We start from the raw sequence: 17008 nt of genomic DNA on the forward strand, positions 1-17008 counted from the left end.
TCTCTGAGTTCCTCATCCCCACCAGATCAAGTTCAGAGCCTTATTCTAGACACTTGGCTCCTTCTCCACTCAGCTTCTGCCTTCCTTTCAATTCCATTCCATTCCCTGGTGCTTTCTGGGTGCTGGGCCATGGGCCAGATGCCAGAGACCAGAAATCAAAAGTTGCCAGGCTCACAGGGGAGGGAGGTGATAAACTGTGCCAGGGTGATGAGTTTAGTGGAAACCTAGGGGCCTCCTCCTCAGCAGTGATTAATTCCTGCAGCGAGTTGGTGCAGAACCAGGCTACAGTTAGATCTCCAGCTCTAGGGCCTGTCCTGCTACTCAATAAATCTGGCCAAAAAAACTTCTATCTTGCCCAACAGAATGAAAACAAATCAAGAAGACGCAAGATGAACCATGATTAATATACAAATTAAGTATTAAAAAGCAAAGCCCATAAAAGTTACCACAGGGACACTAAATCATAGTGAAATTAGAACATACAAATGCCACTCTTAGATGAGAAACATGAAGTACTATCACACTAAAGCACAGCCCTGATTGTAGTCCATGACTCCCCTGTGTTGGTCAAGTAACGGAGAAAATCAAGACAACTTCTGAGCAGGGGCAACATGGTACCCAAGCCCTTTAATTCTGATGACTATGAAAAATTCTAAGAACGTTACTCTTAGAAATCTAATGAATAGGAAAAACTCTGATGAATAAAATGCACATTTTGAAAAACTTGAATTTATGTCAAGCAGTCAGGAAACTAAATGGAGAAGCCATTAAGTGATTTCTTCCAAAGACGACAGTGGGAGGTTTTCATGCCAAGATGAAGGCAGTGTGAACAGCAGAGGGAAAGGGGATGGAAGAAATTTCTATAACGCTCACTGTCCTCAGAGGACAGCATGGCTCACAATCCAAGAAAGATATTGTCTAGGTTTATGGGATCATGTTTTTGAACCATGGGCTGTGATCAGGTCAAGAAAGCAATTTAGTGGTGCATGACAGTCAGTTTTTTTAATGCAAGAGAATAGAATTTAATAAAAAAAAACCATCAGGTTGAATTTCATGTAGCAATAGAAGTACTGTATCTTATGTATAACTGTGAATGTATGTGTGTGCATTAGTTAGCAGTGTATTATACATTTTACGTGATGGGTTGTAGTCACAAAAGTTTGCAAAGTACTCTTCGAGAAAATTTTCATTAGAAAGGGTTCTATTTTTAACACATACAAAACACACTCAGTTATGAATATTGACACTTTTCCTAATTCTTGGAGTCTGTTCTAAAATTAAACAGAGACGGGGGGGGGGGGAGAATATTAGAACTGGAAGAACGATGCAAATTAGCAGAATATAAATGAGTGAACACTGCTAACAAGAGACCAGAGTGCACAAAAATGCAACAGATAAGCTCTGGTCTCTCTCCTAATGCCTCCTGCTTATGTTAACTGAAACTCCTTGGACGTTTTCCTTCCTTGTTGGAACACAGAATACATAGTAGATGCTCAATAATTGCTTGTCCAATGATCCCCTATTACTACCTGGATTCTCTCTTTGGTAACACTTATCATACAGAGTGAGAACTATCTTCCTAACATCAGTCTCCTCTATGTGTTGCAGCTTCTTGAAAGCTGTGTTTCTGTTCGTTCCTCTGCTGCATATCCACCCCATGACAGTGCCTGCAGAAAGCAAATATTCCATCAACTGACTGGAATGAACTAATGGCCATCAAAGGACAATAAAGATCTAGTTCTAATACCCAACTGATGCTTGAGCCCCTTTTCAAGAACAAACTGGTATCAGTTCAATGACCCAAAGAAATTTTTAACAAGAAAACTCAAGTTTACCAGAGCAAATGGCTTGGGATCTCTTTTGTCTCTTGGTCCAGAGGTCATGTTGACTCAAAGGACTTTCTCATCCTTTTATAGAATAAGAGTCACTTGAAATGGGACAGTTTTCTCAGACTACTAAGCTTGAACACCGTCTTTCTGGGCCACATCTATAATCCTGGGGACACACAGAAGATGAACTTTCTAACTTGAACAGCTTGAGGACAACAACCAGTTAGAATCCAAAGTGTCTGGGCTTTCCCAAGGTCCCACCTCCTCCTCACTTACTGGTGGAGGCAGGACACCCAGGAGGGCTGGAGGCAGAGGGCTAGGCTCGGAGGAGCTGTCAGCTGGCCAAGTGACTCAACAGGGAAGCAAGCCCTGGCTGATTCCCAATAGCAGCTCAGGCTGAGGGGCAATAAGCAGCAGGTAGGAGGTAACTGCTTGCTTTCCTCACCCCTCTCCCATACCTCAGTGCTGGCATCCAACATCCAAACCAGCTCCTGAGAGTGCAGCTGCTTGGGATGGGACATTAAAGAAGAACTGAGTACGGATATGTAGGGAAGATGGCGCTATTCACCAGGCTAGGTGACTTGGAAAAGCGTCTGGTGAGACACCAGTGGGGAGATGCATAGAAGACATCTCACCTCAAAGGGTCAATTCCAATCCAAAGATTGCTCATGGTCCCTAGTTACCAGGGACCTTTAGATCTTCAGTCTAACGCTCTCCCGACTGAGCTATTTCGGCAACTGCAATGGTCCCTAGTTACACCTCTCCTCGTCCAGGCACTCTAACAGTCTCGACCCATAGGAAGCCTTGTTTGTCAAGGACACAGATGAGTACTGAAGGTAGGGACGGTGCCCCTCTCTTTCACCTACACTACAGCAATGGCTTTAACCTCCGCGAGTCCTTCCTCGCACAGTCCCATCTCACTTCTCCGTGGTGAGGAGGTAAGAAGCAGTGTAACTCTGGTCTGCAGGGGTCAGTGGACACCACAGAATCCAGAACACTCATTCTAGCAAACAGGTTCAGCCTCTCCCTCCCACCCAATCGCCATCCCCCGACCATCTGTCAGCACACAATGAAAGAATATAAATCACTCTCGGGCTAACCTGAGCAAAATGCAATCAAAAGAGTGAGTTGGCTTGGGACCAGAGAAGAAGGAAGCTGAATAAGGTTTACTCCAGAGTCAAGTGGGAACAAAATGTGGGTTTCTTCCTTTTTAAAAAAACAACGCTGTGTCGTTATTGTAGCTTGAGTATCTCAATTCTAACTGCAGTGTAACTTCATCTCTCCCTGCCAGTTTTCTGAGAAATCAGAGTGCATGTTTCAGAAGTCCAGCAGTGCCTGACGACTTAACAGGCCAGCCCACCACATTCACAGTCATCGGGATTACAGGGGTGCAAAACAGATGGGAGTAGAGGTTTGGTAGTCAGGGAGATTCCAGAATAGTGGTTCCATGGGCCTCTTTGGCCAAGAGTAAATTTCTTTAATCTATCTGAACTTGAATTATCCCAAGTACAAACTGTGGGTAACAAATCCATTTCACAGGGTTATTGAAATAAGAAATGGAAATCTGTAGGCAAGATGGTTGGCATGGTGTAGATGACCATAAATGATGGCTATTATCATTATCAGCATGGTTTAGCCCCTACAAGAGTCAGGCCCCAATGAGGAACAGAGCTAGCAGCCTCAGGAGATCAGACGAACTTCTCCAATGCCCATGATGCTCAATGTCCCACATAGCATCATGTCCCCTCAGGTCCTTCCCTCCCCTGCCACGTTCACAGTTACTGTGGATGCGGAATGAGCTTCTCTGTTATCCAAATGAGGAATTCCACAGTTCTCACCGACTCCTCCTCCTCCCGCCACCGCAAATCCATCATCAGGTTCTGTTGTTCTGCTTCTTAAATATCTCAACTCCATCTGCTTCTCCCCAACTGCCTGCCACAACATTAATCCTGGCCACCATCAACTGGAAAAGATGTTCCCAACCCGGTCCTCCTGTCCCAGTCTTCCCCCTTCAATCCACCCTCCAAACTGCAACTACTGTCATATTTCTATAGCACAAATGTGGTCCCAACTCTCCTTTGATTCCAACTCTTCATGGGGTCCCCCAAATAAAACCCCAGTCTCTCAACATGGCTTCTGGAGCTTGCCGTGATCTACCGAAAGTCCAACTTCCTCCCCAGCCTCACCTCCCACTTTGGCCCTTGTTCTACATGCTCAGCTGTTCTGCATGATTTATAGTTCACCAAATGAATCAAGCCGTTTTCTCTCACCTTGCACCTCACACATGCTACCTCCCTTTCCGAGATGCACCTTTAACTCCTCCCCTCTTTGCACTAACTCAATTTGGGTGAAATTTTTTCCAGAAAGTATTCCCACCTGGGAATTGGGTTAGATGCCCCCTCCTCGGTATACAGATAATTACATATTTGCTTATCTCCTCCACTGCACTAAGAACCACCTGACAACAACACCCATTTTTTAATCATTGAGCATCCCTCAAATAGCAGCTAACACAAAACAGTCACTCAAAATTTTGCTTGCTGATTACATGAGTGGATGACATAACTGGCCCTGCCCTGCGGAGGAATCTCTGGTTGAAGGTGGCAGTGACAGTGAGCTGCCCAACAGCTAAGCCAACCTCAAGTACTGTCTGTCCAGAAAAGGCTGCACCTACCTAGGATGGCCACCACCTCGTCATCCTGGATCACCTCCAGGGAGCCGGAGACCACGAAGCAGAGGCTGTCCACACTCTCTCCTGCGTGGTAGATGAGGTCCCCTGGGGCACAGTGCACCGTCTGGAACTCCATGGCCAGGGCACGCAGGCAGCCATCACTGGCCAGCCGGAAGGCGGGGTGCTCCTTGAACACCTTGCGATTCAGATGCACGCAGATGTCAGCTCTCATGTCCTTGGGGCAGATCTGTAGAACCTGGCCAGGCACAGGAAGAGATAGCATGAGGGTCCTCACTGTAGCCCCAGCCCAAGTCCCTCAGCTCCCCAGGGGCAGAAGCAACACCTAGGAAGTCAGACTGCACTGTTCTAGCCAAAGCCCCAGACCTCTGGAGTTTCCATTCTACAGGAGAGACAGGAAGTGCCTAAAACAGTCCATGGTAAAAGCTTGGGACACGGGTCTCAGAGCTGGAAGCACATGGCACTACTTTAGAGCAGTGACCAGGAAGGCCTCTCTGAGGAGGTGACGTTCAAGCTGACCCCTGCTTAACATCAGAGTGAAGGAAGAACATTCCAATAGCAAAGTCAACACGTGGGCTCTGGGAAGGTCTGAGCAACAGCCTACATGAATGAAGGGAACGTAGTAGGAGAGGAGGCTCAGAGAGAACCCCAAGTGCCAGAGCCATTCAGGGCGTGAAGAGACTTTGATTTTATTCTGATTGTGATTGGGAAACACTGGAGGGTTTTTTCAGCAGGGAACAACAGGATGAGCTGACATATTTCAACAGGAACATTTCAGCTAGAGAGTGGGGTTACAGAGCTCTGACTGCAGGATGGCAAGTGTGGAGCAAGGAATTCACGTAGGTCCCTCTCGCAGGCATCCAGGGAGATGACAAAGGAACCCTGGGTGCTGGCATGCTACCCAGTGAGATGTGGCCAAATTCTGAATGAATGAATGTATTTGGACTGATGCATAAGTATGCATATTCATGGGGTCCACTGTGGCATTTTGATGTATGAATGTGACATGTATGATGATCAAACCAAGGCCATTAGCATGTCTATCCCCTCAAATGGTTATCAATTAACAAACAATAAGATCTAGCACTAGGGGGCCAGCGCTGTGGCACAGTGGGTTAACGCCCTGGCCTGAAGCGTCGGCATCCCATTTGGGCACCAGTTCTAGTCCCAGCTGCTCCTCTTCCAATCCAGCTCTCTGCTATGGCCTGGGAAAGCAGTAGAAGATGGCCCAAGTCCTTGGGCCCCTACACCCACGTGGGAGACTGGGAAGGCGCTCCTGGCTCCTGGCTCTGGATCAGTGCGGCTCTGGCCATTGCAGCCAATTGGAGAGTAAACCAGCAGATGGAAGACCTCTCTCCCTCTCTCTCTCTGCTTCTCTTTTCTGTGTAACTCTGACTTTTGAATAAATAAAATCTTAAAAAAAAAAAAAAGATCTAGTGCTAGGTGCTGATGAAGAACAATGAAGAAAAGAAGGTTAGGGAAGGGTCATTATTTAGCATTTTAAATGCTAAGTTTATGCAAGGATTCAATATTCCATGTGCCATTATCATATCCTTTTTACAGATGAAGAAACTGAGGCATGGTGGAGATATAGTTTGCCCACAGTTGCAGAGACAGGAAATAGCAGTTAGGCTCTCATACTCGGTAGCTTGACTCAGAGCCTTGATTAGAGCCCAGCCAATTCCTATACCAGCCAGCTGCCCAAACAAAAGTGCCTGTAATTTGACTGTCTGACTGTTGGCATCTCCAAAGCAAAACAGGATCTGTCAGAGGCCACAGAGGTCTCCTCTCATCTTCTGCAGAAATGAGAAATTCCCAAACCTTTCTGGGGGGAGAAATTCTCTCTGAAATAGATTTCTGCACAAAACTGTTTCACGGCTGCTAACAGCAGCCAGCACTGGGTAGAGTGACCTGCAAGGGGACCTCTGCAGAGAAGCTGAATTGTCTCTGAAATCGTCACATCTCCCATGCTAACCTGTGAGCACAAAACCAAGCGTGTCCCGGGAAGCTGCAGTGCTGGGTTCTTTCCCGCCTCTCTGCCTCTGGAGCTCACCCCGACTTGGAAGCCCCTCGGCCTCCTTCAAAACCCAGCCGGAACCTCACCTTGCCCTTGCTGGCTTCTCTCATGTCCCCACCCTGTGTCTGGCATGGAAGCCCAGCAGTGGGAAGAGCTCACAGAGCTGGAAGCCCCGCCCCTTCCCCTGAGCAACTCCACTGCTCCATACCCTTGGTCACTCCTGGCACACGCTGGCTGCCCGCATGGACTTGGTGTAACTACACCCACAGTACACTGCTTAGGACATTGTCTGGCCCCAGCAGGGGACACAGTAACACCAGGCTCCTCCCTCTCTGTGCCTCTGCCTTCTTGCTCTGGGTTTCAGGCCACCAAGAAGTGAGCACCATTCTGGGCACAGGGATGGAGGGCTGACCCAGGCAGAGAGGGAACTTCAGACCACCATGGCTCAGGCCACTTGCCAAACAACTCATTAAAAACAAGGCTGCTGGGGGCTGGTGCTGTGGTGCAGCAGGTTAAAGCTCCAGCCTGCAGCACCGGCATCCGCTGGTTCAAGTCCCAGCTGCTCCACTTCCCATCCAGCTCTCTGCCATGGCCTGGGAAAGCAATAAAACATGGTCCAAGTCCTTGGGCCCCTGCATCCTTGTGGGAGACCCAGAAGAGCCTCCTGGCTCCTGGCTTCAGATCAGCGCAGCTCTGCCTGTTGCAGTCATCAGGGAGTGAACCAGCGGATGGAAGACCTCTCTCTCTGGCTCTGCCTCTCTGTGTAACTCTTTCAAATAAATAAAATAATAAATATTTTAAACACACACACATACACACAAAGCTGCTGGGCTTGGGGGTGTAGCACGGCTGCTGGGCTTGGGGGTGTAGCGCAAGCCATCATCTGGCTTGTGATGCCTGTACCTCATATCAGAGTGCTCGTATAAGTCGGTGGATGTTCTATTTTTGATCCGGCTCCCTGCTGGTGTGCCTGGGAAGCAGCAGCTGGGTCCCTGTCACTCACGTGGGCGATCTGGATACAGTTCCCAGCTCCTGGCTTTAGCTTGCCCAGCTCTGGCCCAAGATTCTGTGGGTATTTGAGGAGTAAACCAGCAGATATAAGATTGCATGTGTGTGTGTGTGTGTGTGTGTGTGTGTGTGATGGAGGAGGGATGTCCTCCCTCTCTTTTTCAAGAAAATAAATGTTCTAAAGGCTTCTGCACAGAAAACCTGGGTTTCTTCTAAGCAGATCACAGGGACTGGGGAGAATTCACGCGTCATTGTCAAAGCTCTGCCCGGTATTTCAGAACCAAGATGTATTCTCCAGGTGAGGTCGCCTTAAACAACATTTGGTTTCCTCTGGGTTGGGCTTTGCCCGCAGAGGCTGTAGTGAATGAGGCCTTGGCATGGACACAATGTTTTATTCATGGGCACAGCTCCCAGAGCCGACTGATGGTGCTGTGTGAGGCGGCCAGGCAAGTCGGAGCGCACAAATCACGCGCTGTCACGGCCATCAGTCATTCCCATCATTCTTCTCGTCCTCTGGCTCCACAATGGGGCGGGTGGGGTGTCCAGAGGCTCAGCTCTGCAAACCCACTGCCCTCCTGAGTTGCCTGCCCCATTTCTTGGTCCTGTGGAGAGACCATCCCTGTTAATCCACAAGGGCCTCAAAGGCCACGAAGAGATGCCACAGGGAGTCCCCTGGAGCTTCCCACGGGCTGGGCGGGACAGAGCATAGCACGGTTGATCCTGCTTTAGGATCAGGCGGAATGGGGTTCAAGCCCCAGCCTCAGTACGCATTAGACATGTGAACCAGAAGCAACACTTCACTCCTTTCCCAGGTCTTCAACTTGAACTTGACTATAGATCCTGGGACTCAGTGCACTGCTGTCTGAGCCCAGCACACATTAGAGCTCCATGCCCGTGAGCTCGCATTGTGTAGGGTCCCAGGAACAGCAGGGCATCTAAGGTAGGCTTTCAAGTCCAGAAGGTCACTGGTGAGAGGGCCTTGGAGGTCACTGAGCCTTAATGGTCATCCCGTTTCCATGTGTCACAGACAACATGCTCAGGGTCATCAATGTACTACTGATAAACGCAGAAGACCCCAGCACTGGGCCCCTGGTCATCCCTGACCGTTCTGTCCCAGAATGGAAGTACGAGGAAGCCAGAGGGAGGCAGGAGATCTCCAGGCTGGTTCTCTCCTAAGCAGTTCCTGCCACAGGTCCTGCCAGGAGCAGCAGCCACCCTGGGACAGGCAGGGCCCTGCGGGGGTTTGCCATAGTTGAGTCCATGACTATTTCTTCTTCCATATGGATCAAGATGTAGGACAAATCCCAAAGCCCACCAGGAAAGTGAGGCAGCAGAGGGGAATAGGGAAGGAGATGCTGACTCTGCGGTCTCCCAGGGCAGCGCCCAGCCCAGTCCTGTAATGCGGGTGGGGAAAGGCTTCTTGCCAGAACATCAGATTTACAAAGGCATCCCAGTGCCTGGGAAAAAGAGCCCCAGGGCACAGAGATCAAGTTCCTTTCTACTCCATCAGCTACCAGGAATCCACAGAACCTACAGGCATTGTTGAGAGAGCAGAGAAGAAACAAAGGGTACAGTTGGGGCAGGTGGCTGGCAAAGCCAGGAACCATGGCCAGCTCCAAGGATGCCCTGCCCATCCGAAAGTTAGTACAACTCCATCTGCATTCATCCTCCCCCCCCAGGACATGTTTCAAATCAGAAAGTAGAAAAGTGATAGTAAGAAAAGCACAGGCTTTGAAGTCAGATAGAAGTGCATTCAAATCCTGGCTTTGCCATTCTTCATGGCCAGGAGCAGGCAGTAACGTGAATTGGGCTTCTTGTCCTCACCCCTTCAACAGACCTTACAGCAAACCCCTCCCCTGAAGGCTGTCATAAACCCTCAAAAGGGAACTGGGGCAGGCTGGGAAATAGGAGAAGCCCAAATGCAAGGGGACTTCAGAAAGTTCATGGAACAATGGATTTAAAAGCTAAGTTTATTTGGGTGCAAAAATAGTTTGGAATTCATGCTTTTTTATTTTCATTAGACATATTTTCCATGAACTTTTAAAACATAAACTTACTTGACAGGCTCAGAGAGGGAGAAAGAAGAAGAGAATAAGTTTTCCTCAAATGCCCTCAAAGGCCAACCTGCACTGAGGCCCAAGTCAGGAGCCCAGGACTCAATCCAGGTTGCCCACATGGGTGGCAGGAACACAGTGATTGGGGCCAACGCTACTGCCTCCCAGGGCCAGCACTGGCAGACAGCTGGAGTCAGGAACCAGAGTTAGGACTAGAGCCCAGGCACTCCACATGGTATGTGATCATCTTAACCTGTGTCTTACCTGTTAGGCCAAACACCTGGCCCTTATCACCTTTTTTTTTTTGTATTTTATTTTAAAGGCAGCATTAGAGAGACAAACAGGGAGAGAGAAACAGGGAGAGAGGGGAAAAAAAGGGGGGGTGTTGAAAATGAGAGAAAGAGAGAGAGATCTTCCGTTTGCTAGCTCACTCACCAAGTGGCCACAACAGCTGGAGCTGGGTTGGTTCAAAGGCAGGAGCCAGGAGCTTCTTCCACATCTCCTATGTGGGTACAGGGGCCCAAACATTTGGATCATCCTCCACTGCTTTCCCAGGCACATTAGCAGGGAGCTAGATTGCAAGTGGGGCAGCTGGGACTCAAACCAGCACCCATATGCAATGCCAGCATCACAGGTGGTAGCTTTACCCACTGCGCCACAGCACCAGCCCACTACATCAACTTTTGAAGACTACTGGTACTTGTTTTAATGTATATTCAAGAAATGGTAGCTAGTGCTGTGGTGCTGGTGTTACTAGGGCAGATAGTCAACAAAACCAAAGTAATGTTCCTTTTAAGTTGAGGATCAGTTAAACTTAGTTCAATTTTTCCTTCTAAACTCTCGACTATTCTAATGGAGAAAGACCAGAAACATGGACAACTGACTCCCAAGCCAATTGAATTTGGCTTTGAATGTATCCTTGGATTTTCTACAATGGAGCTATCATTGTTTTCCACATTCTCTCATTGCAAGGAACCAGTATTCCCCAAGTACTTACAGACTGCGAATAAAGGGAGGGGATGCAGTTAAAAAGACAGAGGCGGAGAAAAACAAGTGGGAGTAAATCTCTGCATATGGAAATTATACAAAGAAGATAATTCCTAAGTGAATAAAAAGTCCACTGTGTGAGGGTACTTCAAAAAGCTCATATGAAATAGAATTCTAAGTTTATTTTGATGCAAAAAATAATTGAAATCCATGCTGTTTCTCTGTTTTTTGGTAAACTTTTTATATTACCTTTATTCTTTTCTCTATTCTTGCTGATATCATCCAATTTTCTTTACCTTGCCACAAAGTATCTAGCATAATAGAGTTGTTGCACAGCAGTAGGCTTTTATCATCCCCTCTAACTCATAGGCAGGAAATGGATGCCAGGAGAAGGAGCTAACCTGATGCCATGGTCAAGTTCATTGATGACTAAGGCACAAGCCCTTGACTGGCATTTCCCAAACTGGTCTAATGAATGGAGTCACCTGCGCATTTCTTTAAAATCCTTCTCCCCAGGGCCAGCACTGTGATACAGCAGGTAAAGCTGCCACTTGCAATACTGGCAGCCCATATCAGAGTGCCAGTTCAAGTCTCAGTTGCTCCACTTCCAATCTAGCTTCCTGCTAATGTGCCTGGGAAGGCAGTGGAAGACGGACCAAGTGCTTGGGCCCCTGCCACCCATGTGGGAGACCAGGATGGAGTTCCTGGCCCCTGGCTTTGGCCTGGCCCAGATCTGGCTGTTGCAGCCTTTTAGAGAATGAACCAGCAGATAGAAGTTCTCTTTCTCCTCCCCACCGTGTGTGTGTGTGTGTGTGTGTGTTCTTTCTTGTAAATAAATATTTGAAAATAAAAGCAAAATTTTCCTCCTTCCACCTCTCCAAGTTCTCACACTACCCACCTGGACTAGAACTGGAATCTGCTTTTAGTGATCACATCACAGGATTTTTTTTTCTAGATGGAAACAGGCTAAGCTGAGTGAGTAAACAGCCTTGGAAATATAATTTCAAGGCAGGCCGGAACACACAATAAGCAAGATAAATCATAGGTTACTCTAATTTTTTTAAACAGATCCAACTTCATACAAAAAATTCCATGATGAACAAGACATGAAAAGCTTGGATAAAGACAAGATCGGCAGCAGGGCTGTGCTCATGGAACCTGGGGCAAAAAGAAAACCAGGAATGTTCACTGCCCTCCCCTCGTCACAGGCTGCTTCCTATCATTGCCCAAGTTTGGAAACTCTGCCTGGACATTTAGATTTCTAGTTCCTCTCTTCTTGAGGAGATACACCTGCCTTTCCAACTGCTTCAATAATGACTTTTTATTGCTGTTCTTGAGTAAGGCTAATCTGGAAGCCAGTAAGATAAACTTCTGGACAGAAGACCTGGAGATGCAAAGCAACCCGGATGAGCTCACAGCACAGTCAGGTTTGAGAGCCACTGCCCTTGGAGCGCCTCCGCCTGCCCTGGGAACCCACCAGCAGGTGTTTCACCTGAGCTCCACGTCCTCCTCACCTTCTCTGTGTCGATGCCCCTGGACATGGACCAGGTGGACACGATATAATCCATGACCCGCTCACTCAGTCCTTTGGGCACCTGGTAGAGCTTCAGGAAGTCCCGCACGCTGTTGAGCATCTCGTGGTACCTGTTGGTGTTGGCGTACATCTGTTGGAAAATGGTCGTCACATTTCCAAAGATGGTGGCGTAGAGAAGTGCTAGAGGGGAGGAGGAGGAGCAGAAGAAATGACACGTGAGAGGTCCCCAAGGATGGCCTCGGAATGTCCACCTTGCTGAGAGCCGCCCCTCCCCAGGCACACTGTCCTGACGCGTCTCAGGAGACCCTCCCAGCTGAGCCTCAGGAAGTAGACCCAAACAGTCTCCTAAGAGCAGGTCACTAGGGCAAACACGTGGGAGGCGGGGCCAGGGTGGATGGGAACTGGCAAGGCTGGGGGAGGGTTGGGGCAGAGCTAGGATGCGGATGGTTGGGGTTCATATTGCTTCACTTTATACTTTATGTTTTTAGCAGATGTGCCTAATTTGGAGGCCATTCTTTGTGGATTTTCTTTTCTTTTTTCTTTTTTTTTTCTTTTCTTGAGAAGCAGGGATACAATGAGAGAGATAACCAGAGATTAAGTTCCCATCCACTGGTTCTCTCTCCAAATGCCCATCACAGCCAACACTGGACAGGGCCAGGACAAAGCCAGGAGCTGGAAACTCAATCCATGTTTCCCACATAGGCAGCAGGGACCCAATTACTTGAGCTCTCACTGGTGCTTCCTAGGGTCTGCATTAGCAGGAAGCTGGAGTCAGCAGCTAGAACTAGGAGAGAAACCCGGGTATTCTGCCAAGGGACACGCACCTTACCCACTACGTGACATGCCCAGTCCCACTTTAAAGTTCTTCTCGCTGGCCTGGGCTGAACCTTGCCCAAGGCCACCTGTCAAATATGTGCTCAGGTGCTTCGAACCAGTCCAAATCCAAACCTACCAGCAAACAATCTTTACCAAGCTCTGCTCTGCGCCCAACACTGGGCTACCTCCCTGGGACAGGATGGTAAAGAAGACACTCCGTCCTCATGCAGTGAGAAGACAGACGTTGAACGTACAATCACACATTAACAACAGCAAGTCTGCAGAGGGCAATGAGGGGTGGCGATGCCTTCCCCTGCACTTGCTGTTAAATCCTTGTTCGGTACTTATTGTTACATCCTTGCTAAGTCCTGTTTTGTACTTTCTGTCAAGACAATGATCGACCTCACAGTGCTGTGGCTCTAATAAGGTGTGTAGGTAGAAGTGTGGCTTTAATAAGGTGAGAAAAAACTCAGGTCCTTTCTGAGATAGAACTCGGTCCATTTGTTCCTACTGCTCCCCCTAGCTAAGATCTCCAAAGAGAATCATGACGTCATCACAAAACTCCACCTCCCATCTCCAACTCCCATTTGCTGTCCAAGGCTGACTTCAGGAGTTCCTACTTCCAGGAAGCCTTCTCTCTCCTTCTGTCACCATGAGGATAACTCTAACTCAAGGCACATTTCTATGGAGCTTGAGTCACACGACTGTGCAATCATAGCCTTCCATCTTTGCCTGTCTCCCGAGAGACAGGTGTTTGAAAGCTGGCCCCATCCTTCCCACGCCATTGTAACCCTGGGCTGTAATACTACGCTAGGACTTAGTGAATGTCAGAACAGTGAATTTCACATTATTTTTTTTTTGCTTTGGTTTTATTGTTTTTAAGGAGTTGATAGACAATGAACTACACATTTAAAGTATATAAGTTGCTAAGTCTTGACATAAGTATACACTCATACAAACATCACCACAATCAAGACAGTGAACATACCCATCACCCCCAAAAGCTTTGTCAGGTCCCTCTGGAGTCTCCTAGGCCCTAGCAATCACTGCTCTCTTTACTCACATTTTCCAGAATTTTCCATAGAAAGAATCATATAGTATTTTCCCTTTTGAAACATCTTTATTAAGATATAATTTAGACACCGTATCAGGAAGGTCCTTGAAACCGACCCCTGTACAGTGCCTTGAATGCAGGTGCTGGATACCAAAAGGTCCCAGCCTCCCTGCCGTAACCTAAGGAGTCCTTGCCCTGTTTTTGCTTGGTCTGCTTTGCTTTGCTTATTACAAATCACCCTCTTACTAGAATTAACTCACTGAATTGAAGGAGTGGTGCGTTTATCACAGGACTCAGGTGGCGATTTGTTTTGCCAACGTTCAGTTTTGGACTAAGGAGTTTTCTTTTCCTGGAATTCCAGGCCTGGAGCAGAAAGTAATTACCACCTGCATGTAGCCCCCAGGCTGGCAAAGCCCACTCTTCCATCACAAAGAACACAGCCACTCAAGGAAGGCCACCAGCATCACAGACCAACAGGAACTTGAACACGAGCTGACCACGCACCTGTCAAACCCCAGCTTCCATCTCTAAGAACCTTCTCAGGGAACCTGAGTTCAGCGAGAGTGCACAGCTCCTTGCTCTGCACTCTAACACCTCCTTTCTCTCACCGCCCCAATATCAGCAAGTAGTTTTCTGTATATCACACAAACAGCCCCATTTTGGAGGTTTCTAAAGCAACTCCTTCAACCAGATTTAGGGGTTGTTGTGTATCACCTTTAAGCATAAGATCCAGTGTTTTTTGTATATTTATAGGGTTGTACAATGTTTGCCAGAACCAGAGTCCAGAATATTTTCATGCCAAGAAGAAATCTCACACATATTGCCAATCATTCTCCATTTTCCCCAAAATCCCCTAGCACCAAGCAACCACTATTCCACTCTCAGTCTCCGTGGATTTGCATATCCTGGACATCTCATATAAATTACAACCGCACAGTGTGTGGCCTTCTGGGACTAGTTTCTTTCACACAGCATGGTTTTCAAGGTCTATTCTGTGGGGTGCAGGGCCGGTCTCCCGCAACATGGTGGGGCTCCCGGGAGACAAATAAGTACTGAGACTATGAACAACTAAGTACTGAAACTACCGAGACTGGACTAGACCACTGAGACTATTAAGACTAACTCTATGCATCTGATCTCCCATCATATGGCACTGAGAGAGAGTAAACAAATCTCACACAGTTGCCTCGTCAATTAGCTGATTCCTGGCCCAACCCCTTAAAAGGGGGAGAGAGACAGCATGCGCAGCCACGCCCCCCTGAGACAGCCGGTGAGAGCTCGCAGGTGCCGCTCCTCCAAGGGGGGGGGGGGGGGGGGGGAGTGGCAGGGAAGGGCCGGGCAAAGAGAACAGCGCAGGGTCTGGTGTCGTTCCTCCGCGGAGGCGGGGGAGCGACATATTCACTCTGTAGCATGCATCAGTATTTCATTCCTTTATAATGCTGAATAATATTTCATTATGTGGACATTCTACAGGTCACAGATTCACTCAGTCATGAGCATTTGGACTGTTTCCACCTTTTAGTTATTATGAATTATGTTTTTTTAAGATTTTATTTATTTATTTGAGAGAGAGAGTTACAGACAGTGAGAGGGAGAGGGAGAGACAGAGAGAAAGGTCTTCTGTCTGCTGGTTCACTCCCCATTTAGCCAGAACGGTTGGAGCTGCACCAATCCAGAGCCAGGAGCCAGGAGCTTTGTGCGGGTTTCCAACGCGGGTACAGAGGCTCAAGAACTTGGACCATCTTCTACTGCTTTCCCAGGCCATAGCAGAGAGCTGGATCGGAAGAGGAGAAGCTGGAACTAGAACTGGTGCCCAAATGGGATGCTGGCACTGCAGGCGGAGGATTAACCTACTGCGCCACAGCGCCAGCCCCATGAGTTATGTTACTACGAACATTCAAGTACAGATTTTTTATGTGGACATAATTTCCATTCTCTTGGGGATTACCCAGGAGTGAGTTGCTGGCTCACACGATAACCAGGTTAAACCTGTCTGGGAAACTGCCGGATAATTTTCCAAAGCAGCTTTACCAACTTCTATCTCCCACCAGCCAGGAATGAAGGTTCCAATGTCTCCACATCCTCACCAACACTACTAAAACATCTGCCTGCTTGATTACCGGTGTCCTAATGAGCTTCACCTGCTACCTCCTAGTAGATTTCAAATAAATAAATTTTCTTGTTGGTATTGTTTGCAAGACCAAAAGCTTTTAGTGTTGATGTAGTCTTTATTTTTTTCTTTCATACTTCGGCATTTTTCATTAAGCATAATTATTTTGAGATTCATTTGTGTTGTTGCATGCATCAGTATTTAATTTTTTTAAAAAAAGGAATGTTTGAGAAATAATTTGAAATTCATAGGAAATTCCAAAGACAATACAGAGAGATTCTGTGTACCTGTCACCCAATTTCCTCCCTTAGTTACATCTTCTGTACCCAGTGCACACAGATAGGCATCATGATAGAGTCTATGTGTGGTTCTGTGTCATTTCATGATATGTGTAGATTCACGTAACCAGGACTATTCCATTGTCACAAAGACCTCCCTCAGACTTCTTTAGAATCACACTAACCCCATCCCCCACAGACAACTACAATGGCCTGTCGTCTGCATTATGTCATCCAAAGAGTGCTATCTAAATAAAAGCATACAGTACATAGCCTTCTGAGACTGATCATTTCATCCCATCAAAGACCCTTGAGACCCACCCAAGTTGTTGCATGTATCAATAATAGTTCTTTCCTTTTTATTGATAAATACTCTCCTGTTGGAGGGATTCCCCAGTCATTTATTTCAAATAATCTTCTTCAGGCTTAGCAGAGGGAAAATTAAGAGAGATGCGTGATTTTAGAGGTCGGCAAAGGGCAGGAGGCATGAGCGCACCTGTAGACAGCTGTAAACAAGGATCAGAAAGGGTGCTGCTGGTACCTCAAGGCTACCAGGGAGTGGCATAAACAAAGGGGTCCAGAAATAGACAGAAGCCCGAGTGATGCAGATACCAGCTCTTCTAGGCTCGGAA

At 47.6% G+C, this 17008-nt stretch overlaps 1 protein-coding gene across 6 annotated transcripts in view; it reads right to left on the reverse strand.

Moving 5' to 3' along the window:
- KCNH1 (potassium voltage-gated channel subfamily H member 1) overlaps positions 1–17008 on the reverse strand; it is a 377304-nt gene that overhangs the window by 107382 nt on the left and 252914 nt on the right. For all 6 annotated transcript variants that reach the window (XM_002717533.6, XM_002717532.6, XM_089312133.1 and 3 more), the window contains 2 exons: positions 12099–12298; positions 4504–4756 (listed from right to left, as the gene is read on the reverse strand). In XM_002717533.6, the coding sequence (XP_002717579.1) occupies positions 4504–4756; positions 12099–12298 (453 nt within the window). The remainder of the gene's footprint in view (positions 1–4503; positions 4757–12098; positions 12299–17008) is intronic.

Source organism: Oryctolagus cuniculus, chromosome 13, assembly GCF_051225735.1.
Source record: "Oryctolagus cuniculus isolate XC-2025 breed Fujian yellow rabbit chromosome 13, ASM5122573v1, whole genome shotgun sequence".
Lineage (NCBI taxonomy): Eukaryota > Metazoa > Chordata > Mammalia > Lagomorpha > Leporidae > Oryctolagus > Oryctolagus cuniculus.